Source organism: Electrona antarctica (genome assembly GCF_951216825.1).
Source record: "Electrona antarctica genome assembly, contig: scaffold_300, whole genome shotgun sequence".
Lineage (NCBI taxonomy): Eukaryota > Metazoa > Chordata > Actinopteri > Myctophiformes > Myctophidae > Electrona > Electrona antarctica.
The window spans coordinates 38,056-63,494 of record NW_027638700.1 but is presented as its reverse complement, the minus strand read 5'-3'; the positions used below and the strand labels follow the sequence as shown (position 1 = coordinate 63,494).

The following is a 25,439-nucleotide window of genomic DNA, read 5'->3' as shown; positions in this document are numbered from 1 at the left end:
GAGAAGGGGGGCCGCGACACGAATGGGATTTAGTGATGAGAAGAAACGAGAAACAGTGGATCAATAGAGGAGGAGGTGAACGCAGAACCCGTCAACCCGGGTCAGGGGATATAGGAGGAGGGGAGGAGGGGGGGTTGTTCAGGGAGAACAATCCTCGTATAAACCGGATGAGCAAAGATATGTAGAGCTTGATGTAAGATGAGCAGAACGTCAGAGAGGAGGAAGAGAAAGAGGCAGAGGTATAGATGAGGAGAGAGAGATGGCATGCACTGCAGAGCGGTGGTTTTCAACCAGGTGGTCCCTCCCGGGGAGTGCAGAGATTAAAATAGGGTGCATTCTGCATCCCAAAACGCAGTTTATAGTTAAGGGGTGGAATAAAACAACGACCTCTGAATCCACGGGATGCACTTCTGTACTACTGTACTGTTTTTTACTCTAGTTTATTTTGCTATAGCTTTAGTTATAATAATCATTTCTTCTTCTGCCTTTTCTACATGAATATAACCACATTATAACCATATACAGTACAATGAAATATATAATAGGTAGTTAAATGCTCCTAACGTCGTTGAAGTGGGACTCATCTAAAAGACCATCCCTGCATCCCGGGACTCATGACATTGAAAACCTATTTACATCAGTGCCAGTGGTCCACTCCTTGAGGGGGTTTTTAGGTGGTGCTGCTAGAGCCGTAAAAATCCTCCTTTATCGGGGTCACTGGCATATGTTTTCAAATGGAGGGGTCCGTAGCCTAATAAATGTTGATTTGGGGGTCCTTGACACAAAAAGGTTTGGGAACCACTGGTCTAAGTTTTGGGCCTGAGAGACTAAATGTCATCAAATGGTGGACCGTGGCTCAAATGCCCAGAAAATAATGGGCCTTGATAGGAAAAAGGGTTGAAAACCACTGATGTATAGAGGGATGAAGAAGGAGAGAGAGGGATGGAGGGAGGGAGGAGATTGATAGAGGTTTAGCAGTGGGTAGAGGGCAGGATGACAAAGAATGCTGTGGAAAAGGAAGAGAGAGGGAACCACGGTGAGCAATGAAAGGAAACTTGGAAGGTGGGGAGGGGAAGAGAAAGGTAAGGTCAGTAATATAGGGGAGGGGGGAGAAGATGATGAGGGAAATAGATAAGAAGGGAGAGCAGTGGAGACAAAAAGAGAGATGGCTGCCTGTCCATGATGGAGTGATTCGTTACAGGTGACAGACGGAGAGATCCACAGGGAGGGAGAGAGAGAGAGAGAGAGAGAGAGAGAGAGAGAGAGAGATTGATGGATAGCTGAGGATATAGATGGATGGACAGACAAAGGGAGGCCGAGTGTTGGTCCCTTGTTGATGCTCCCAGATATAGACAGAGACATGACACCTATTTTGCTGCACAAGTGCGCGCACACACACAAACAGCAACCAATGGGTGCGAAGAGGGGCACAACCATGGGCGGGACTTGACAAAAGGGTGAATTGATTTCACATGAGATGAGATTGATGACAAGTTTTAGGTCTAGTCTACAGTATTTTGTGTTCCGTGTCTGCTGTACAATTCCATTGTGAGCCGAGACGATGCAGGGGCATATAGGCGTGTACAATGCACCAAGAATACAACATGGGGAAATGCAATATGCATCATAATGAAATGGACATATCCGTAATAGAAAATGCACTGTTGCAGAGCTCAAAAACACTTTCCAATGTCACCAACTATACCTCGACATTAACCCATTCTGAACTGAGATCAGATTCTAAAAATGTCTTCTACATCCTGACAGTTTTCTGAAAAAGCTATGTTTCTATGTCAGTCGTTCTTTGATTTTTCAAAAATAGCAGACCTACAAGCTCGTAGCGCGCCACTCGGTGGCGCGCTATGAGCTTGTAGATCTGCTATTTTTCAATAGCTAAAGCATAACATAATGCTAACACCAAAAGGGGTTCCCGCCCAAAATGCGTTAAGCCGTGGTCTTTGTGGGCTGTCTGACGTACCGTGTATAGCCTGCCGTCTGAACGCATCTGTTTTTCTTTCAATGGGCTGTTGCACTGACGCACGTGCTGCCCACACGTGTACTCTAGCCCTGCGTCACCCGGCAGCCGCTTAACCCATTTAGACCTGAGAACGTTTCTACAAAATGTCTTCTAAATCCTGACAGTTTTCTTGAAAAACCCATGTTTCTATGTCAGTGGTTCTCAAACTATTTCACGTCAAGGACCCCTAGAATTATATATATTTGGCCACCTACCCCCATCTGAAAATATGTTGTTCCAGGGACCCTGCCAGAAGCAAATATTTGAGTTAAAAATGTTCACTCTGAAAGAATATATATATATATATATATATATATATATATATATATATATATATACACACACACAAAGATTTGCGCCACATTTTCATGATTTTTCAAAAATAGCAGACCTACAAGTTTATAGCGCGGCACTCGGTGCCGCGCTATGAGCTTGTAGATCTGCTATTTTTCAACAGCTGAAGCATAACATAATGCTTAAAACACCAAAAGGGGGTTCCCGCGCAGAATGGTTTAACGTTGATTTCCCGCTACATCGCACAAAAGCAAGGTGCACGCTTCTGTGAGCGATACTCACATGACATGTACAGTGTGTTCCCCGTTGTGATTCTGCAAACGCTTCCAGTGTGTATATAGAGCTTGTTTGAGTCAGTGCATTATCCCTTTCCAACTCAAGTGTCAGGTGAAGAGAAGACATCAGGGTCATGTTCACCTTTTTTAATATTTCAACTTAATCCTTTTCCATTCTCTCCTCCAGGCTACATAAAGTTAACTCTCTCTCTCTCTCTCTCTCTCTCTCTCTCTCTCTCTCTCTCTCTGATATCAGTTCCTCCCACCCAGCAGCACCCCACTTGAGTCATGACTTCACTTCAGACTCAGAGTGGTGATTTGTTCGCTTGTCTGCAGCCATGATCACCTTATTTAACCTCAACACTTTTTATATTACCCCCCCCCCCCCCACCACCAGCAATGTTGCACTTTGTTTTCCTCCAAGTGTCTTTGCATGTCATTGCTTCCTTACATCCCTGTCTCCTTAATCCATTTTGACCTGAGATCAGATTCTAAATGTCTTCTAACATCCTGACAGTTTTCTGAAAAAGCTATGTTTCTATGTCAGTCGTTCTTTGATTTTTCAAAAATAGCAGACCTACAAGCTCGTAGCGCGCCACTCGGTGGCGCGCTATGAGCTTGTAGATCTGCTATTTTTCAATAGCTAAAGCATAACATAATTCTGACACCAAAAAGGGATCCCGCCCAAAATGGGTTAAATCAGTCGTGCGCTATACGACCCACAATGCCTCTCTATGTTCCGCAGCCAATTTAAAACAAACCATTCATGACAACTTGACAAGGCTTGCTTTCGTGTCAGTGCTACAAGTATGTATAAGCAATGGGAACCGTTGGACACAAAATGCATCCAATTTTTCTGAATTAATTCAGTGACTTCCATCCAATTTTCTTTTTAAGGGGCACTACTCGTACATTATGTGGCAGCGTGGCGTGTGAGCAATGCTAACAGGCAGAATCATGTCACTTCTAGATCTTTTTAGAGTAGGGGTTTTCTTTTAAAGAGACAACTCTTTATTAAAGTGCTGAGTTTATGTTAAAGACGAAACGTTTTATTTTAAAAAGGAGATTTTTATATACAGTATATATATATATAGAAGAGGGGCTTTGTCATTAAAAGTGACTTTTTCTTTTACAAGAGGGGACTTCTTCTTCACCAGGACCTTCAGCACAGTTGTTTCTCCTTCCAGCAAAAAGCATATGAATATGAAAGGGCTTAACATTTCTCTGTCTTTTCAGGTATGCCTATCAACTGAACTTAACGTTTTATTGTCACTTCACAGACTTCCCTAATCAAGTGAGTGGAATGCTTGGTCGTGGCAAGCACCGAGAGGGGGAAAAGAAGACAGAAAGAGAAGAACATGATATGTCAATATGAGCTGTATAAATGATATGCATGGTTTGAGGTGGGAATGGGAATGGGATGATGAGGCAGTTAAAATAGCAGCGGATATAATAACCCATTTAGACCTGAGGACGATTCTACAAATGCCTTCTAAATCCTGACAGTTTTCTGAAAAACCTCATGTTTCTATGTCAGTCGTTCTTAAACATTTTCACGTCAAGGACCCCTAGAATTATATGTATTTGGCCGCCGACCCCCATCTCAAAATATGTTGTTCCAGGGACCTTCCCAGAAGCAAAGATTTGAGTTAAAAACGCTCGCTCTGAAAGAATATATATTCAAAGATTTGTGCCACATTTTTACGATTTTTCAAAATAATATCTTCTTCTATCTAGCTTGTAGATCTGCTATTTTGCAACAGCTAAAGCATAACATAATGCTTAAAACACCAAAAAGGGGTTCCCCGCCCAGAATGGGATAAATGAAATTTAATGAAAGTCAAATAGATGTGTACGAGGTGCACGGTTTAAAAAAGAAAATAGCAATAACATGCAGGCAGCTCACCTCGCCCACGAGTCATAGATATGCATTTGGAAGAGTTAGCCCAGAGGGCTTTCTAACAGGGAGCGTAATATGACACGCTACAGACAAAACTACACCTATCCCCACCGAAACCATGCCTAGGTTTAACACAGTCAAAACCATGCCTAGGTTTAACACAGTCAAAACCATGCCTAGGTTTAACACAGTCAAAACCATGCCTAACCTTAGCCCCACCAAATCAAAACCATGCCTAACCTTAGCCCCACCAAATCAAAACCATGCCTAACCTTAGCCTCACCAAATCAAAACCATGCCTAACCTTAGCCTCACCAAATCAAAACCATGCCTAACCTTAGCCCCACAAAATCAAAACCATGCCTAACCTTAGCCCCACCAAATCAAAACCATGCCTAACCTTAGCCCCACCAAATCAAAACCATGCATAACCTTAGCCCCACAAAATCAAAACCATGCCTAACCTTAGCCCCACCAAATCAAAACCATGCCTAACCTTAGCCCCACCAAATCAAAACCATGCATAACCTTAGCCCCACCAAATCAAAACCTGCCTGAACTTAACTCTGGCAAAAAAGGGGGGGTTAGGTCCATTTGGTTCCATTTGTACACTCTCAGAGTTACAGACCCATAAGGGTCCATTCCATTTGATTCCAAACTATCATTTAGCTGGGGACCCCCTGGAACTCCCTCAAGGACCCCTAGGGGTCCCCGGACCCCACTTTGGGAATCACTGCAGTATGCATCCTGCTGCTGCCACGGCCACAGTGTTGTTTTTGGCAGCAAATTCTGATTTTTGTTTGAGTCATGGAGCCCTATTATGCGTGTCTTAAGTACCAGGTCTTATGACTTAACTTAAGACCTGGAGGCATGGTCAATGCTGTTTGGCCACTCAGAATAGCCAAATGGCATTGATCACGCCTCCAGGTCTTAAGTTAAGTAATAAGACCTGGTACTTAAGACATGCATAATAGGGCCCATGGTCTCTTGAATAGTTTTAATTTAGTTTTAGTCACATTTTAGTCACCTGGAATGTCTTAGTGTTGGTCTAGTTTTAGTCGACTAAATATCATGAGATTTTAGTCGACTAAATCTACAGTTGATTTAGTCAACTAAAATGTATTTTGTCATAATGGCTGTTTTTACACACTCTACAAGCTCACAACGCGTCGCAGCGGCTATGTTCAGCATGCAACCAAGTGTAAAATGACTGGATCTCTTCTCTACTGGGTCCCTTCCTAACATTTTAGTCTAGTTTTTATTTGTTTGACGAAAATGTCAGTATATTTAGTCTCAGTTTTAGTCATCATAGCTTAGTTTTCCTTTAGTTTTCGTCAGTGAAAAAACGTAGTCGACGAACACTTTTCGTCATAGTATTAGTCGACGAAAACAACACTGCCACGGCCACAACACCTATACAGCATGGCGAGCAGCGTGGAACACACACGGCGCCCTGTATGACTCTTCCTCCAAACCGTCCTTGATCTCAGCACTTGACCTCACTTGAGTCCTTCGGTAATGACTTATTCATTCCTGTTCACCCAGTCTGTTTATGCCTCGCGCCTTTGTTTTCTGTGTTTATTATTTTGGTTCTCATTCATAATGTATGGAGAGAGGAAAGGTGGTGGTGGTGGTGGTGGTGGAGGAGGAGGGTTGTGTACTCCAGAGAGAGAGAGAAGAGAGAGAAGAGAGAGAAGAGAGAGAAGATAGAGGTGTGAAGAGAGAAGAGATGATGAAAGAGAGATGGCGTGAAAGGGTGTGGGAGCGACTAGGGATAGGAGGAGACGGGAGGTGTGAGAGATTGAGATGGGGGGGATAAAGCGGTCGGGGTGGATGGAGAGACACAGGGAGAGAAAGAAAGGAGAAAAGTATGAGCCCAGAAATATATGCGATTAAATATATACCATATAAAATGAAGACACAAAATGGTAAATGGTAAATGGTGCATTTATATAGCGCCTTTATCCAAGGCGCTTTACATAGATTGTGCATTACATTCACCCATTCACACACACATTCATACACCGATTGCGGCGGAAGCCATGCAAGGTACCAACCAGCACATCGGGAGCAATTTGGGGTTCAGTGTCTTGCCCAAGGACACTTCGACATGTAGACAGGAGGAGCCGGGATTCGAACCGCCGACCCATGGATCATTGGACGACCTGCTCTACCTCCTGAGCCACAGCCGCCCCAGGAAAGGAAGATAAATATAATAGCATATGGCCAATATGGGCAGAGTTTCAGCACAACCTGAGCCCCCAAATTGACTTTACTGTTACATGAAATCTAAGCTAAATATTTCAAAAAGTATAAAACATAGTGTGGACAAACAATTAGCGGGAGGAAATGAAATGATTACTATATTTACCCAGGGTATCTGGGCTAAGCTCAAGAACTTGTTTCCAGCCAGGCCCTGCTCATAGAACATTTCATCGTAGTGGTTCAATGCCTTGTTCAAGGGCACTTCAGCGGTGGTAATTTTAACGTGTCGGACCGCTGATTCGAACTAGCGACCTTCCGGTATCAAGACCGCTCCGCAATCCGTTCGGCCACCGCTGCCACTAACTGTAACCTACTGGCAGTGTGCAGAACAGAAATCTGGCACCGACTGTTGTTCCAAACGGTTTTCCATAGATCAACTCCTGGAGGGAGTTTACAGGGGGGTCCTTCAGGAACATTTATTATGTTTTATTTGTTTAATGTTGTTAATTATTTCTCTCTCTCAAATGTTCACCAGCCCGGGAGTTAACCCATTTGAATATATATTCTTTCAGAGCGAACGTTTTAAACTCAAAAGCTTTGCTTCTGAGGGGTTCCTGGAATAACATATGTTTAGATGGGGCCAATTACATATACTTTTTGGTGTCCTGTGAAATATGGTGCACCACTGATACAGAAACATGAGGTATTTCAGAAAACTGTCAGGATTTAAAAGAGTTTATTTTTTAAATTTCGACGTCAGGCCTAAATGGGTTAACCCAATTAGAATGCATGGGAGAATGTGTTGAGAATGACTATTCAGATCATATGCAGGGGTTGGAGAGGCTGGCCTGGAAGTGCCTGAGCATACCAAGCACTGAACAGACGGAGGAGGAGGAGGAGGAGGAAAAGGGCTGTCATGGCAACAACCGAATCAGAGGCCGCAAGACCGGAGAGCATGGAGGAATATCATATACCTCAGGGGTTCTCAAACTTTTTCACGTCAACAAGGACCCCAAATTGACACTCATTAGCCCACGGACCCCCATTTGAAACGCTATGCCAGGGACCCCCCCCCCCCCCCCCCATAAGATTTTTACAGCAGTGATTCCGAAACATTAATTTGATGGACCCCCAGTTTCACATGCATTAGTCTATACGGACCCCGATTTAATGGCATTTCAATCTCTGGGGCCACAATTGATATTGTAAAAATCACTGTTCATTTACAAATTTAACCAAATGGACATATTATGGGTCCATTTGGTAAATTGAGTAATACTTGTATAGGATTCTCTCTCCACTGTTGTTTCCGGATAAGACAGCTGTAGGAGAATTCACACTTTACTTAAACGGCTGGGACTATAATGCATTATAATTTATAATCACATTTATAACAATGTTTATAACGTAATATAAGTGCTGGTCATACTAGTCATAATGCATTATAAGCTCAGTGGAACAGCACATGTGCTATAATGCATTATGACCATATCCCAACGACTTGACGCCGGTATGCACATGACCATATATGGGCATAGCGGTCAATGTGGCCCTATAGACAACATGGGTCTACATTTAGACCTACGGTATACATGGGTTATGACTGAGTGAGAGTGATGTCAGAGGTCTCCCATTAGCAACATTTTAATATATAGGATGTTTGAATTAGCTTTTGAAAAAAAAAAGTTGAAGATTTTGAAAAGTTCTGAAAATGTTCGCCTGTAATGACTGGTCCCAAAAATAGTCAGCTAGTCACTTCTGAACATGCTTTTGTTTTACAAAAGCATGTTTCTAAAAGGCGGACATCTCTATAGTCTATAGAAGTTTCAAACACTCAAACCCGTCGTCCCCAAAGCTCAATGAAGTACAGCATGTACGGACGTCTGGGCCCGAGCATTTTATTCCCACTAGACTAGATATCTTCGTCTCTTCGCATTGTGAGAAAAGAAGTGTAGATCGGCCATTTGACAAAAAGTTTGCCTATTTGCGCCCAAATGTTCGCCTATCATGGCATGCCCAGAAAAAGGGACGCTAGGGTACATGTGCTTATAATAAATACACACAACAGTGTTAGACAAATAACTTTGTCTCTTCGCATTGTGAGAGAAGTGTAGATCGGCCATTTGACAAAATGTTTGCCTATTTGCGCCCAAATGTTCGCCTCTATCATGACATGCCCAGAAAAAGGGACGCAAGGGTGCATGTGCTTAAAATAAACACACACAACAGCGTTAGAGAAATAACGGGTGCGTCACAAACTTCAAAACACTAGTAAGTGCCAGAGTGGAGCCACGCTGCACCCATAGAGTATATAAAGGATAGAGACCGAACTGGAGCACTAGCCCCGCCCCCAAGCTATTCATTTCGATGAAGTTGCTCAGTGGCGTATTGAAGCACCCGGAAGACTGCCGGAAGTACCTCCTCCGGACCTCAAATTTGACGTCCGGGGTGACGTATGGGTGACGTAGGGAGTGATGGTCCTACGTGTCCGTGCACGGGTCCGCCTGCAGTCCTTCCTCTTACCACTAGGGCCCAGAGCTTCAACGTTGGAGCGCCTCACTGGCCCCTTGGCTGCACCTCATGGGATCACAGAGGAGGCTGTATTGTAAACAAACATGGAGGTGGAACAGCTGTCTGCAGTGTGTGTGTGTGTGCAGCCATTTACAGTGCCAAGCGAAGGCAGCGAGCGGGGCTGGCGGAGGAATTTGGATGAGAACGTGTAGTTGGCGAGATGCGGGCAGCAGGGCTTGTCGTTTCTACAGCGAGGGGGTTACTAGGCAACAATGTCAGCTGTAGCTGCTGCACCCAGCCGGCCGGGACAACAAAAACAGGTTTGGAATTATCCGAGGAACAGCTCAGGAGATTTAAGATTGAATCTGTAATGAATATAAAATGAAATAAACCACCCACACACACACACACACACACCGTCTTCGCTTGCACAATAAGGACAACTTGTATTAAGGCGACATTCTGCGATGGGCCTTCTCTAGGCATCCGGTAGATTGAATTGAATCTGTAATAGCCTGGGGTTCCATTTGTGAAATAGCTGAGATGGGTGAATACGGTATAGATATTTTATTCCAATTGTGATATTATCTGAATCAAGTCTACAATCTAGATTTCCCCAATGCATGGTCACATGGGGAGGCGGGGGGTATCAAGAGCTGAGGCATGGGTTTTCCCCTCAGCAAATCCAAACCTACCGTATGTAAACCCCTCGGATATTCTATGCAGAGCTTAATCAATTTAGACCTGAGGACGATATAAAAAGAAAAATGTCTTCTAAATCCTAACATTATTCTGAAAAACCCATGTTTCTATGTCAGGGGTCCTTGACATAGAAACCTCCATCTGAAAATACGTTGTTCCAGGGACCCACCCAGAAGCAAGACGTTAAAAACGTTCGCTCCGAAAGAATATATATTCAAAGATTTGAGACACATTTTCACGATCTTTCTAAAAATAGCAGATCTACAAACTCGTATGAGCTCGTATGAGCTTGTAGATCTGCTATTTTTCAATAGCTAAAGCATAACACAATGCTTAAAACACGAACAGTGGTTCCCGTCCAGAATGGGTTAAGTTCAGTACACCAACCAAAGGCCCCCAGGACAAAATTCTCCAATTTTCTGGAGTGTCGGATCAGCAGGGGGATGTGTCAGTGATCTGATTTACTTTGACAGGATGGAGGACTGCTTGACGTTTGGTGCTGCCTTACTGGCTATAGTTGTCGACATGGGCTTTGACGAGTTGTTTTATTGTTTTCATATAAAGCAGCGGCATGCCGTAATAAACCTGACAAACATTTGTGAAAATGGATAACGGATGGAGAGGGTTGGAGGATGCGCTAACGAAGTGAAACTTGAAGCGCATGCAAGCGCATATGTGTGTGTGTGTGTGTGTGTGTGCATGCAGTGTGTGTGTACTGTGTCTGTCTGAAGGTGAAGGGCGAAAGGACCCGGCAGGGAAAAACATGGAGGGATCAGACCTCACAGGGGAGAGGAGGGGAGGGAGAGCACCCAGCAGGGAGAAGAGAGATACAGAACTCATAAGGTGACCTCTGTAGTCTTCTCATGTGTGACTGCTGTCAAAGAACATCATGGGCCCCGTCTCACACACATCCTCAGAAGATATGCCACGGAGAGACAAAACGTTCCCATGCGCATGCACACACACACACACACACACACACACACACACACACACACACACACACACACACACACACACACACACACACACACACACACACACACACACACACACACACACACACACACACACACACACACACACACACACACACACACACACACACACACACACACACACACACACACACACACTCTCTTAAGCCTCTTAGTTCATGGAATCTATTATGTGGATTTCCCTGCGTCTGTTTGATGTGTAAAAACTCCCGGGGATGGTGTAATGGCGACAAATCTACGCAATCCAACCAAAACGGTATAGAGAACAAACCTGCAGTGAGGAACTAAATACACAAAAACGATGTTGAAAATTAAGCATTTACATTGATCTGGGATAACTGTCACATCAATATGGTTTTGTGAATTTAAATGGGAATAATGGCAAACAAGTTAGTCACCAACTTGTTTCCCATTATTTTACAAGCTTATTCATGAGATTGTAGATCAGCTACTGTTGGCGTTTGACAATGTCGTACAACAAAGTATACGCCTGGTTGGCATGGTTGTCTCTGCATGAATGTTTGGTCTGAACCCGGAAGTGGAAATAAGCATAATTATGCTTCATTGAGAAAGCTTGTAGGTCTGCTATTTTTGAAAAAACGTGAAAATGTGTCTGAAATCTTTGAATATATATTGTTACAGAGCGAGTTTTTAACTAAAATCTTTGCTACTGGGAGGGTCCCTGGAACAACATTATTTTCAGATGGGGCCAATGTCATATTTTTGGGGTCCTTGACATGAATCAGAAATGTTGTCCAGATTGAAAGCTTGACATTCGGGCAGAAATCACATCAAATGTGGAACATGTCAATGTTTCAATAACAAGACACGCAACGTGTCGTTTCAATGTATTATATATTTTTGTTTGTGTATGTTGTTATCAACTTGTATTCCCTATGGTCAAAACCTTCAGACTTTTGTTCAAGACAAATCTCCCACATTCCCATTATTTATTGTACAGGTCATTTCACAGTTCCATACGTTTCCAAACATTTCTGACCTGCAGAAGCACAACATGATGGTAGAAAGATAACCAATACTCCAGGGCAGTCCCAACAAGCCACAGTCCAATGAGCAGCTAGCCTTCAAGGCTGCAATGTTTTCTGTCCCTTTACAAATCGATATGGTGTTTATACTATTTTAATGGGGTCAGAGGGAATATATTCTGACCTCAGTATGTATGGGAACTGGGCTCTCCAAACCAGTGGGGAACAAACGCTCCACCGAACATGTTTTAGAAGTCAACCTTTTGGCTCGACCAAATGGAACAGTCTAAGTGCAGTTCCCTGATAACATAATTCACACGCTCCCATAGAGCAGGACACCATGAACATAAAATAATGGCAACTGGACATGGAAAGAAAAAAATAAATGTGTACAAAATCTATTGAAAATAGCAGATCTACAATCTCACAATGCGTCGCGTCGAGACGCATTGTGAGCTTGTAGATCGGCTATTTTCAAATGGTCAAAATGTATAGGGTTGAAGTGGTTAATGTATGTTTTCTAATCAAAATTAAAAAGTAACTAGTAACTAAAGTTTTCAAATAATTGTAGTGGAGTAAAAGTACAAGTATTGGAAATTAGAAATACTCAAGTAAAGTACAAATACCTCAAAATTGTACTTAAGTACAGCACTTAAGTAAAAGTACTTAGTTACTTTCCACCACTGTATGTATATATATATATATATATATATATATATATATATATAATTAATGTTTCTTGGAAGTAAATCAACAACGGACACCAACAGATGCACACACACACACGTGGAGAACCCTCGGAGATCAGTCATCCGCTGGTATACCGCTTTCGGAGTCTGACATGCAGTATTATGGCATGTGGGTTTCAGAAGGCCCGAGGCACCAAGCGTGTGCATGCTTCTGCATACATGCATGTACGGTCTGTGTGTGTCCAAGCCCATATTCTATGCTACACGTGTGTGTGTGTGTGTGTGTGTGTGTGTGTGTGTGTGTGTGTGTGTGTGTGTGTGTGTGTGTGTGTGTGCACGTGCGTGAGTGTATGTGCGTGCAGAGATTCATGTGCATCACTTGCCCCCCCCCAGGCTTCGCCATTGACAGCAGCAGCGTTTTGTTGACTGGAGGACAGTTGTGAGTTCCAGTCACTGTACTGCTCTTCATGCTCTGTGTGTGTGTGTGTGTGTGTGTGTGTGTGTGTGTGTGTGTGTGTGTGTGTGTGTGTGTGTGTGTGTGTGCGTGTGCGTGTAATGCATGTCTAAAAATGTGTTTGCATGTATACCTTTTGTTTTCCTTTTCCTGATGTATTGTGATGTTTTTTCATATGATCGACGACACTGAATATGAGAGTTGAATTACTGTAATTTTGAGAATAAATCAAACTTGAATTGAATGAATGTGTGCACTCACTGATGTATTTGTTAGTGGTCTGCAACCTTTTTGTGCTGTAGGATGGAATTTACATACAAATGTGAGGGACTTCCAGTGCCAGTGATGACCCTGCACTTGTTGCCACCAGAACCTAAAGCTTGCCCACCCCTGGCTTACTGTTTAATTTACTGTAAATGTATTGATATTTCTAATTCTATTCATAAAAACATCAGCATGTAGTTCACAATGCTACACCATACTTTCCGGTCCCTCATTGCCATCCCCAGTTCCTGCTTACTGATGCATGTGTACCTAGCGATGACATCAGGGAACGACAGTTTTCTACCTCTGGTCTGCTTTGAGGCAGGACTCCAGAGAAGAAGGGAAGATATAACCTACAGTATAATTGTCAGCTCTGTAGCAGTGGCCGGCAAACTGTGCTCTTCTGGATCGGACTAGTGAAAAAACACGGGGAAGGTTACCGTAAATTAGATTAGTCGATGGGTGGCTCTTCCAAGACAGATTTTGCGCTCTCATTAGAAGGTGCCATCCAACCGTTTCTCAAATTTCTTTGAAAGTGTCCCTGTCTCGGAGCCATAGAGTAGAATCGGCTCAACGGTCGTCCTAAATATTTGTACTTAGTTTGAACATTTTACTAAGCTGGGATGGCCAGATCTTATGCATGTCATCGCAGGCTGACCAGGCCATACCCTTCCTAGTTATACTAGATATACAGTAGGCTATATGAACCCAAATACTAGGAGTCATCAATCTGTTTCAGAGGAGTGTTGTTAAGTGTTTCTATAATGTGTTTTTTGTTGTTATAATGTGGTTATTGTTCATAAAAAACAACATTCATCGTAACATGCCATCTCGCTCTATTCCTAGCTATACCTATTTGACCTTTGAGTGGATTATTACGAACAAAACAACAAAGAGAGAATTCCCCATCTTATCCATTAGCTCCATTAGTCGTGTGTTTCTTCTAATCACTCAATAGCGTCCCAGACTGAAGGTCATGACGCTCTTAACTCTCAACTAATGTTTCATGAAGCACATCATAAAGGATTGTGTGCCCTTATCAGTAAGGCACTCAAATAACACATACTGGGCGGGAAGCCCTTTTGGTGTTTTAAGCATTATGTTATGCTTTAGGTGTTGAAAAATAGCAGATCTACAAGCTCATAGCGCGCCACCGAGAGGCGCACAATGAGCTTGTAGATCTGCTATTTTTTGGAAAATCATGAGAATGTGGCGGAAATCGTTGAATACTGTATATGTATTATTCCCTGAAACAACATATTTTCAGATGGGGGTCCGCGGCCAAATACAGATAATACTGGGGGTCCTTGGGGGGACTACTGACATCATCATCAGAAAACTGTCAGGATTTAGAAGACATTTTTTAGAATCGTCCTCAGGTCTAAATGGGTTAAAAAATAAATAAACACATAAAATAAAAATAAAAACCTTTCATTCATAACAAACACGGTTAACACTTCCATATCAGCCAGCCTTGGCTCCATCACTATTCCCACTGCGCCAGGGCCCGCTGCACAGGACACATTGAAACCTATACTTCCTATTTTCTCAAAATCAAAGCCTGTGCAACTGTAAAGTATCTGGCACAGAAATTATCCTCTCAAACATCAAAACCTGCAAATTCAGTAAGGCAAAATGATGGTCCTACAGCACGTAACCAACAACGGACATCGTTTTGTACTAGAGCACACGACAATGCACAGCAGGTAGCATGCCTTCGTGTGCAGGGTGCCTTAAGGAAGCATTATGGAGTCTGGGCTAACGGTTATGGGAAGAAAAACATTCAAAATGGTGGTCAGGTCATCCTGTACAAACAACCATCAGTGCCGTCTCCAGGGAATAATCAGCAGGGGGGCCTTCCTTTTTTTCAAAGGGGGCACTTTATTTTTCAAGTTCAAGTTCAAGTATTTTTCAAGCAAATGCTCACATATACAACAAACAACAACACAAAAGCCTTCACCACCAGTCTATACTTGTAGCTACTTGCCGCCTAATGCGGGTGGTGGGTACAGTATTTGTGTGAATCTAAGATGCTGTTCACACACTGTAGTGCACACCGCGTTGTCTGCTTATTAAAGTCTGACCCACCTTGTTATGATGGGGTTTTGTGTGTGTGTGTGTGTGTGTGTGTGTGTGTGTGTGTCTGTGTGTGTGTGTGTCTGTCTGTCTGTGTGTGTCAGTGTGTCTGTGTGTCTGCGTGCGTGCGTGCGTGCGTGCGTGCGTGCGTGCGTGCGTGCGTGCGTGCGTGCGTGCGTGCGGGAAACATACAGAGCTCGTGAAATGCTTTGTATGAGTCATTATTATTACATAATTACAACTCTTGGGAAAAAAAAGTGACATTGTCTGAAGAGCTTGCTGCAACGCTTGTGCAACTCTGTCCGCAAGCAAACCTCGGCTCGAAAAATGCATTCAGTGGACGACGTGTGAGCGGGTATATGGTGCGGTGGGCCGTCTACGAGGGAGCATTTCTGGCACAAAACAACCAAAGAAAAAGCAAAGGTGAAAGCGTGAAGCGCCAGGCGGCCCGCCCCTACCTCAATGCGGCCCGTGTCTGGCTGGAAGCCTCTGGCCGGGTCCTCGGTGGTCACTCGGCACTGGATGGCGCTGCCGTTCACCCTGATCTTCTCCTGCTTCAGACCCAGCTCGGGGAGGCTGTGGCCCTCGCATATACGGAGCTGGGCGTGCACCAGGTCCACACTGGTAGGAGAAGAGGTAGGAGAGAGAGAGAGGTAGGCAGGAGGGAAAGAGAGAGAGAGAGAGAGAGTAAATTACTTTACTTAAAAGTTTTAAAGTATGGCAATTTTCTGAATACACGTTTATAAGAATGCACATAAAGTGCACAAAGACCCGCACACGGTCTGCACTTGCAATACGAACTTTATTTGAGCCCTGCCTACGCACCCGCCTCAGAGCATACAGGTGTAAGACTTTGTTGTCTGAATACACATTTATGAAATACATTATCGGGGGCACAAAGAGTTGTATGTGTCTCGGTGATTGAATCCAAACAAGCCTTACATGTACAGAATATAAGCAACACATGCACATTAGTCACTTTAGTCTGTCATATTACCAACACCTGGGAAGAATCGTGGGTATAGAAAGAAAGCACCTTCTCCTCCAAATAGGTCGACTGCCTATAATGGAGGAGATTGAACAGTATGTTGCAAGCTGCTTTGCCTTACACTTGGACAACTCCATAATCCGAGAAGAGAAGAGAAGAGAAGAGAGCTGGAAAATTAGTAATGCTCCCAAAAACAATGTAGTCTCTGTAACACATCTAGGGGCCGCAATCTGCATTCAAAGATTTAAGCTTTGGCATTGGTCGATTTGCCTGTCCACTTCCTGATTGGTTAGTCATTTCGTCCGGGGTTATTTTTCGACCAATGACAAAGCTTCTAGGAACATCTTTGAATGCAGATTGTGGCACCTAGATGTGTCACAGAGACTACATTTTCTTGGGGAGCGTTTGACATATTATTGCTAGTATAAATACTGCAATGTAGTCGTTACAAGTAGAAGTCCCGTATTCAAAATGTACCCAAGATTAAAAGTACAAAATGTATCTGTGTCAGAATGTACTTAAAGTACAAAAAGTAAAAGTACTCATATTGCACAATGTCCCATTTCACAAGTTTAAAGTGTGTACAAAAGAATTTGAAAATAGCCGACCTACAAGCTTGTACGCACGCGCACACACAAACACACACACACACACACAAGATGCCCTGACATCAATTACCAGGTGCACACATGGACACACAACTGGGCACAACGGTACAGTGTGTCTGTGCTGAAGGGAGCCAGAGAGACAGCAGGGAGAGACATTAGCAAATGAGCAGTTATTTCTGGGCACTATCTAAGCAGTGCTATTTGGCTGTTGAATCATAACATCTCCATTAGCCTACATTCACATTCTGGCCTTGCGCAAGGACAATTATTATGCATGAGGTTGGGGTGATAAGTGCCAGAGTAAAGCTGATCCCTGCTCCACTATAGCTTCAAGAGATGCTAATTTTATGTTTTCATTAAAAAGCTCCATGAATATGGGTGTGGCTGTTTTTGAGTGGTGCAACCCCTCCTATAGACCGCTATGTCTGTCTGTCTGTCTGTCTGTCTGTCTGTCTGTCTGTCTGTCTGTCTGTCTGTCTGTCTGTCTGTCTGTCTGTCTGTCTGTCTGTCTGTCTGTCTGTCTGTCTGTCTGTCTGTCTGTCTGTCTGTCACACACACACACACACACACACACACACACACACACACACACACACACACACACACACACACACACACACACACACACACACACACACACACACACACACACACACACACACACACACACACACACACACACACACACACACACACGATGATTTTGGGTGCAACAGTACAGTACAGTGACAGTAACAGTAATCATTTCTCGACCGTTGCGGACGCGGGGCGGCTCGTCGAAACCGGGCTGGCACCCTGGGCGCGTCCCCGTGGGTCTGGAACTTCCGGGGGACCCCCACACGGAGTTGCACCACTCACACTTGTTTTTCTTAGTGAATGACAGGTTCTGCATTGGGTTACATTTGTCTTTGGCTATTATAGTGACAGTTTGTAAATTGTGTAAATTAATTCACTCATCAACTATTTTGGTTTTCAACCATACCTATAAGTGTCTAATATTTGAGTCTGTGCAAAAAGACGACTAGGGGGCGCTCCCAATAAGTTTGCACAGCTTTTTGAAAACATTATACCCATACCTAACACCACGCCAAAATTCACCAAAAGCGCGCCACCAGTTATTGCAAAATGAAGCCAAAACAAAGATGGCACCAATACTGAAGTAGCCTGGCTCCAGCCCTGAATCGCTAGCCGCACCCAGTAAGAAAAGATGTTCTAGCGATTCAGGTCTGGAGTCTCTGCCTACGGCTGCGTCAGTGTCGTTCAGAAATCCGATCGCAGCAGCTGATTCACCTGATTGGCCATCAGCCCCGTCAATCAACAGCGTTAGACAACAAACATGGCTGCCCCCACTGCGGTAACTCACGACTGTATCAATCTGGCTATTAAATCGACGTATGATAAATAGTTTCTTTACAGACACGAGAGGTTTTATAAACATCATCATCCGACATATTTTACCACTTTTGTTTACATGCTAGTAGCGCTCGTTGGCTGTGTTTGTTTGGTTAGCAAACGGGTTAGCCATATCCTCATGATTGACAACAACATCATCATCTGCTTTCCTACTATTCTGATTGGTTGGTTATGAACCAATCACCGAAGACTGCCGCTTTGACGACACCCATCCCATAAACTGCTGCCGTGGGGAGGGCTTTCAGTCTGAATAATGAAGTGAAACGAAATGAAAATTCAGACTGAGTGTCAGGCTAATACTGAAGGCGACGTATGTTATTTTCATGCATGCCTTTCTGCCACTGATCCACAATTAAATGTGTGTTCAGGTAATCACACTACTGCTGTACTGTACTGTGAAAAAAACAGAGGGATCTACATTAGTGCAGAAGGAGAGAATATTCAAAAACTGATCACTGGTCACAACACTATTTGCAGGAATAAAGCTAAACATCTGCAACCTTTGGTGTCATTATCAAGACAACAAACACAATACAAAATTAATTTGCATATTATGCAAATAGAGACATTCCAGCAGAAAATGGGACAATCCTGAGTATTTTGCCGAGTGCCCAGTCAAACATTTGGCATCAGACGTTCTGTGTTGTTATCAAGTTCCGTCCAGTTTTTGAGTGGTGCAACCACTCCAAGGAACAGCAATGTCCGTCCTAACCTATGTGACGACTATGTGACTGTCTATGAGTACCAGTAGGGGCAAAAGTGGCGCTGTTGTGCCAGAAACAGAGATAGATAGTGCTGCACTGTTGCCTTCTAATGAGAGAGAGAGAGAGAGAGAGAGAGGGGCAGAGGGAGAGGGGAATTGCACCACTCAGTTCACACGGGTGTGATTTTTAGTTCATGTACAATTTTTCAATATTAGACACGTACCGCGAGGTGATTGAATGAGGTCCCTTCCAGGACTCAGGAAATACATTGTATAATAATTTGACTCAGACAAATTAAAAGGCCTGCAGCAACATTTGTCCCTTGATGATGAACACACGCATGCAAAGCTACTCTGACCAATCAAATTTCTGGGGTGTCTACTAATAATAATAATTATAATTATAACTTCAACTTATATAGCGGCTTTCTAAAACCCCATGAACAATTATTAACTGTGCATCTCAGAATATATACATGTATACATTTGATATTCCTTTGATCAAAACCCCCTCCTATAAGCCCATTACATTTCAAACTCCAGGGTTAGACTAATTGAAAACACCTGCTTCTGGTGATTGATATTGTGCTGCTAACGGGAGACCTTCATTTTAGCTAGTCGAAGAATGAAGGCCTCTGTTGATAAATGTGTTTCAACGAATGAATGTCAAATATCTAAATATTAAATCAAGCAACTTAAAAAAAAGAAAAAAAATGCCTGGGGTGCACACAAAAGTCAGAGTAGTTGTGAAAATGACCCCAGAAATGTTTTAAAGTCAATTTCCCATTCATGTTTAGGCATGGGTTCAGTGATTTCATTTGTCAATTTTATTTCAGTTTGTATAGTAGACTAGGTACAGCACTGTAGATCATTTTAGATTTCAGCTAAATCATTTTAACCACTTTAACCATATCATATACTTTGGCTTTTAGAAAAGAATGTAAGAATGTGTGCAAATCTTTATATCTTCTTCTTCAGAAAACAAGTTTTAACTCTTTTGTTTTAATCCGGGGGACTTTTTGAGATGGGGGTCGGCGGCCAAATAAATATAAATTTGGGGGTCCTTGACATGAAATATACGTTTTTCAGAAAACTGTCAGGGTTTAGAAGACATTTGTAGAATCAAGCAAAGTATATTGCAGAGCCTTTGACTTTAATTTGGAACACCCTGCAGTAAGATAAACTTCTGCCTTGCTCATGACTCACTTTAAATATTATTTTAAGCTCCATTTTATGTACCAGGAGCAAAATATTAATCTTTTATGACAGTAAGCATAATTCTGTCTATGTTGTCCTTCTTGCAACGGTGCTTGTATGGTTCTAAGGGCTTCTGAATAGTGGGCAACTTTCTTTTCTGCCAATCTGGCGAAAAACAGGAAACTCCAGAGAATGTTGTGCATAAATTATGCTTTTCTAACCTCTGGCTGGGGATTTCTGAGTGTCTACTGACAGTGCCTTCTCCTGTACTTGAATTAATATATATATATTACACGAGAGGGTAATGTGATTATTGCCACGACAGTGATGCAGTCAGGAACGAGACATAGTCGAGTTCCGCAAGCATCACTGAAGTGGCAATAATCACGTTAAACCACACCCTCTTGTGTAATATTGCAATTATACAACAGTTACCCTTAAAACTAAGATGACAGATGTAGTCACTACGACCACAAATGTCCCAAGAAACTAGCTAGCCTAGCCACCGAGTTTGCTGCGCTCTGGGAAAACAGAGCAGCTGAATTCTTTGTTTTGATTAGGTGTGGAGTGGTGCTCGTTTGAACCACGGCTAGAAGGCCGTTTCAACCAATCAGATTGCTTCCTCGAAACGACCTGTTGTATAATTACATTTCCTACATGGTAGCCAACAATCCATCCATCCATCCATCCATCCCACCTATGACTGTCAGTTCATTTATTATTTTCCATTCATTCAGTCAATCAAGTTTTTGTTTTCTTTGTCTTGAGTTACAGTCCAACGTCGTTGTAAAACCTGTATGGCTTATGTAATGCATAATATAAACATGAAAAGACAAGACCAATAGGACATGTATGCAGTGGTGGAAAGAGTACTCAAATGTTTTACTCAAGTAAAAGTATCAATACTGCAATATAAAATACTCTGTTACAAGTAGATGTCCGGAATTCAAAATGTACTTGAGTAAAAGTACAAAAATATTGATATCAAAATGTGGTTAAAGTACTAAAAGTAAAAGTCCCACTCCACAAGTTCAAAATGTGTAAAAAATATATATTTTGAAAATAGCCAAGCTCACAATGCGTTGTGAAAGTAAAGTAAAAGTACAATATTTGCGTCTGAGATGTAGTGGAGTAGAAGTAAAAGTATTGGAAATTGGAAATACTCAAGTAAAGTACAAATATCTACACAATTATACTACAGTACTTAAGTAAATGTACATAGTTGCGTTATACCACAGCTTGTATGTGTACCACTTCTTTGTGACCGTCAGGCAGTGACTCTGGAGGGAATTCCGAGGGAATGAGACCATTCCTGGTTCATTCTGGACTCCTCTTAGCGTTAGCATCAACGTGTCCTTCAGAATGAGACACTGGAACCCCTGAACAGCTCCCTGTGTGCAGCTCAGTGGCTGCCCACCTGCTCCTAATAGTTAGAAAGGGTTTAAATAAAGAGGTATGTGTGCACCAGAGTGTAGAGTAGGAGAGTAGCGACACGCTTTGATCTCGCCGCAAAGCGGGTGCCTAATGCCTATGGGCTATAGTTCCAACCATTGCTCCTATGGCTGGAACTATCCCATTGAGATAGAATGAGCACTTCCGCATTCCATTGTTACAATGGGAGTCAACGCTAGCGTCGCCACTCTCTCACTAGTTTACTCTGGTGTGCACTTAGCAGGATTGGGACTCCATGATGTGCTGTATAGGCCAAGGCTTCCCGAACATTCGTCAATTTGGCATTACAAAGTCATACAATTGTAACTTTAGAAATGTGCAGCCAGATACACACGTATACCGGTGTTGTTTTTGTCGACTAAAGCTAAGACGGAAAATGTCCGCCGACTACCTTCACCGACGAAAACTAAATTGAAACTAAATGAAAACTAAGCTATGATGACTAATATGTTAGGAAGGGACTATTATTAGCAGCGCGACGCGTTATGAGCTTGTATATCTGCTATTTTCAGCAAGTGTAAAATCTGTCATTACGACGGCATCAAGGTCCACCAAAATACATTTTAGTCGACTAAATCAACTGTAGATTTAGTCGACTAAAATTGTATGACATTTAGTCGACTAAAACTATACTCAACACAAAAACATTCCAGGTGACTAAAATGTGACTAAAACTAAATGAAAACTATTCAAGAGACTATGACTAAAACTAAAATGAAAATGTGCTGCCAAAAACAACACTGACGTATACTGAATGTTGCTTTGCATGCTGTTTTGGGGCACTCAGTTCGGGAACCACTGCTGTAGACAATAATAGATCTAGGGATGCGAGGAGGCATTTGACAGCATGCAGCCACACTTGCAGGTCACCATGACCAACTAAAATCCCTGAGGTCAACATGACAATCAATTGAATTGAATTGTGTCCCACCACACCAGGTTTTATCCCCCAGTCAGATGTGGAGTAAATCTGTACGTAAGTACAGATATTTTTTTACTTAAGTCAGTACTTAAGTACAAATTCTGTACTTAAGTACAGTAGCTTCAAAGCAACAACCACCCCCTCCCAAAACCAAACATGCTTTTATCTGTATTCTAGGTCAATGCCATGCTATGTTCTCTCCCTCAACTCATGGTAACATAAATAACCCTTAATTAATCTAGATTCAGATATGCAACGTTAGAAGCAAGTTTGCTATGGACATTGTTTTTGTACAATACCAAACGGATGGTCACAACAAGATCTAATGCCTAATTTATGCTCTGTGGTATACGATTGCAAATCTCAAATCGACTGTCGCGTCCAAAGGTGCGTTGCGGATGCAACACATTGTGAGCTTCCAGATTGTCCTTTTTTGCCGTGTGACTTCAAAGAATAAATAAGGCCTCAGTGCTCATTGCTAGTGAGTCACCGTATGCATCTGAAGAAACAGATCAGGCTGACATATTTCAAATGTTACATATTTCAATGGAGCTGCCCTTTTAACCATTTCCGTCCATCTGACGTGTCCACACGTCCTAGGGAATCCAATCGAGGGATACATTGGACGTGTGTACACGTCCTAGCGCATCCGAAAAGATATCAGGCGAGGGGAGAATATTCTGATTTTTTTCCCTTTTTTATTTTTCAGTCGGACTCTCAACCACCGTACGCTTCGCTCTTCAGTCATATTAGCTTACCGTTCGATTAGCTGTTAGCGCGGCAGAAAGAATACCTCGTATCTGCTCATCTAGGGCGCTCTCCGTGGTTTTGATCTGATGGATATACTAAGCACTTCATTTCTGACTTCAACATGCCTCTCGTTCAAAATATGAACGCTTTGGAGCTTCTAGCGATATAATAGACTCGAGACCGAGGTAAGCTAGCAAAATATTTCTCCGTTTTTTTTTTTCAGAGTAAAAGCGGACATGTCTTTCTGGCACCCCAGAGCTTCTATTTTGAAGGAATCCCGGCACTGATTGTGTTAAAAGGCAGCTATATTCGCCATAGAGTCCAGAGGGCAGAAAAGGTTAAACTGTAATCACATAAAAACGAACAGCCTTGTCAGCTGATACATTTATGCTGCAGAGAGATACATTCCAGGGGTTGCAGAGATCCCAGCCAAGATGTATAATGTATTGGCCTGTGACACGCGCACACATATACCCCCTGCATCATTCAGGACCTCTCCCCTATTAAACAATGTACATGTTATTCAGGCACATGGCGAGGAATGCAATTGTGTAAGGCAACACACACACACACACACACACACACACACACACACACACACACACACACACACACACACACACACACACACACACACACACACACACACACACACACACACACACACACACACACACACACACACACACACACACACACAGTACATTAGGCCGATATTCACCAGGACCTGGGCGCAAACACACCTGCCCATATAGTGCACACAGACAGGTTCTTCCTGTGCGCATGCACACACACACACACACACACACACACAAGAATGCATGCACGTGCGCCGCGGAGGCGGCTGAGTGCTAATTGCATATCATTTTCAGTCTTTTCACTCAGAGCTCGTTAGCGAGGGAGGACGATATGGCAGCCTGCCCGGAACAGAGAGAGAGAGAGAGAGAGAGAGAGATAGATATGTGGGGCAGAAAGACTGTGTGTGTGTGTGTGTGTGTGTGTGTGTGTGTGTGTGTGTGTGTGTGTGTGTGTGTGTGTGTGTGTGTGTGTGTGTGTGTGTGTGTGTGTGTGTGTGTGTGTGTGTGTGTGTGTGTGTGTGTGTGTGTGTGTAGGCTGGCAAGACAGAGAGAGTGAAGGGAAAGGGACACTGGAGCTTTGGAGGTGCTAAGAGAAAGAGAGAGGAAGCGATGGGTAGAGAGATGGAGAGGGAGAGAGAGAGAGAGAGAGAGAGAGAGAGAGAGAGAGAGAGAGAGAGAGAGAGACCATCAAAGAGAAGTAGATAGTAGGAAGGAGGAGGAAGGAGAGCATGGGGATGAGTCGGTGAGAGCAACAGGAGTATGATGACAAAGGACGATTTTCTCCCTATCTATCCTCACTTCCTTTTCTCATTTCCGTATCGTCCTCCCTCATTTCCTCGCCCTCTTCTTCCCTCGCTCATGTTCTCACTTCCTGATTTGAATCTAGTACTAGGCCCTCAATGAGTGACCGTTCAGTTTAGTGGCACGCTCGGAGAACATCATGACACGCACAGTTAATCGAAATGGCGATCTAGATTCAGACACCTGCCGTATGCAATCTCATTGTGTGAAGAATGGTGCAGCACTAGTTGGCTGTCCAATTCCTTTTAGCTACTCCTATGTTGTTGCTACAAGAGAGACTTTAAGAGAGGTTTAAGTCAAGCTTTGATGTTGTCTGTTTAAAGCCACAGTAGTTATTGTTTGGCAGGCCTTGATGCCGTCGTAATGACTGTTTTTACACTTGCTGAAAATAGCCGATCTACAAGCTCACAACGCGTCGCAGCGTGACGCGTTGTGAGCTTGTAGATCGGCTATTTTCAGCATTCAACCAAGTGTAAAATGACTTATACTGGATCTCTTGTCCACTAGTCCCCTCCTAACATTTTAATCTAGTTTTTATTTGTTGACAAAATTGTCAGTATATTTAGTCTTAGTTTTAGTCATCATACAGTAGCTTAGTTTTCATTTAGTTTCCATGTAGTTTTTGGCAGTGAAAAAAGGCAGTCGACGAACATTTT

At 43.0% G+C, this 25,439-nt stretch overlaps 1 protein-coding gene across 1 annotated transcript in view; it reads right to left on the bottom strand.

Moving 5' to 3' along the window:
• LOC306917822 (pyruvate carboxylase, mitochondrial-like) overlaps positions 1 to 25,439 on the bottom strand; it is a gene marked incomplete at both ends in the record, with an annotated part of 110,406 nt that overhangs the window by 68,136 nt on the left and 16,831 nt on the right. The window contains 2 exons of the mRNA XM_079530724.1: positions 15,830 to 15,992; positions 21,532 to 21,560. Of these exons, the coding sequence (XP_079386850.1) occupies positions 15,830 to 15,992; positions 21,532 to 21,560 (192 nt within the window). The remainder of the gene's footprint in view (positions 1 to 15,829; positions 15,993 to 21,531; positions 21,561 to 25,439) is intronic.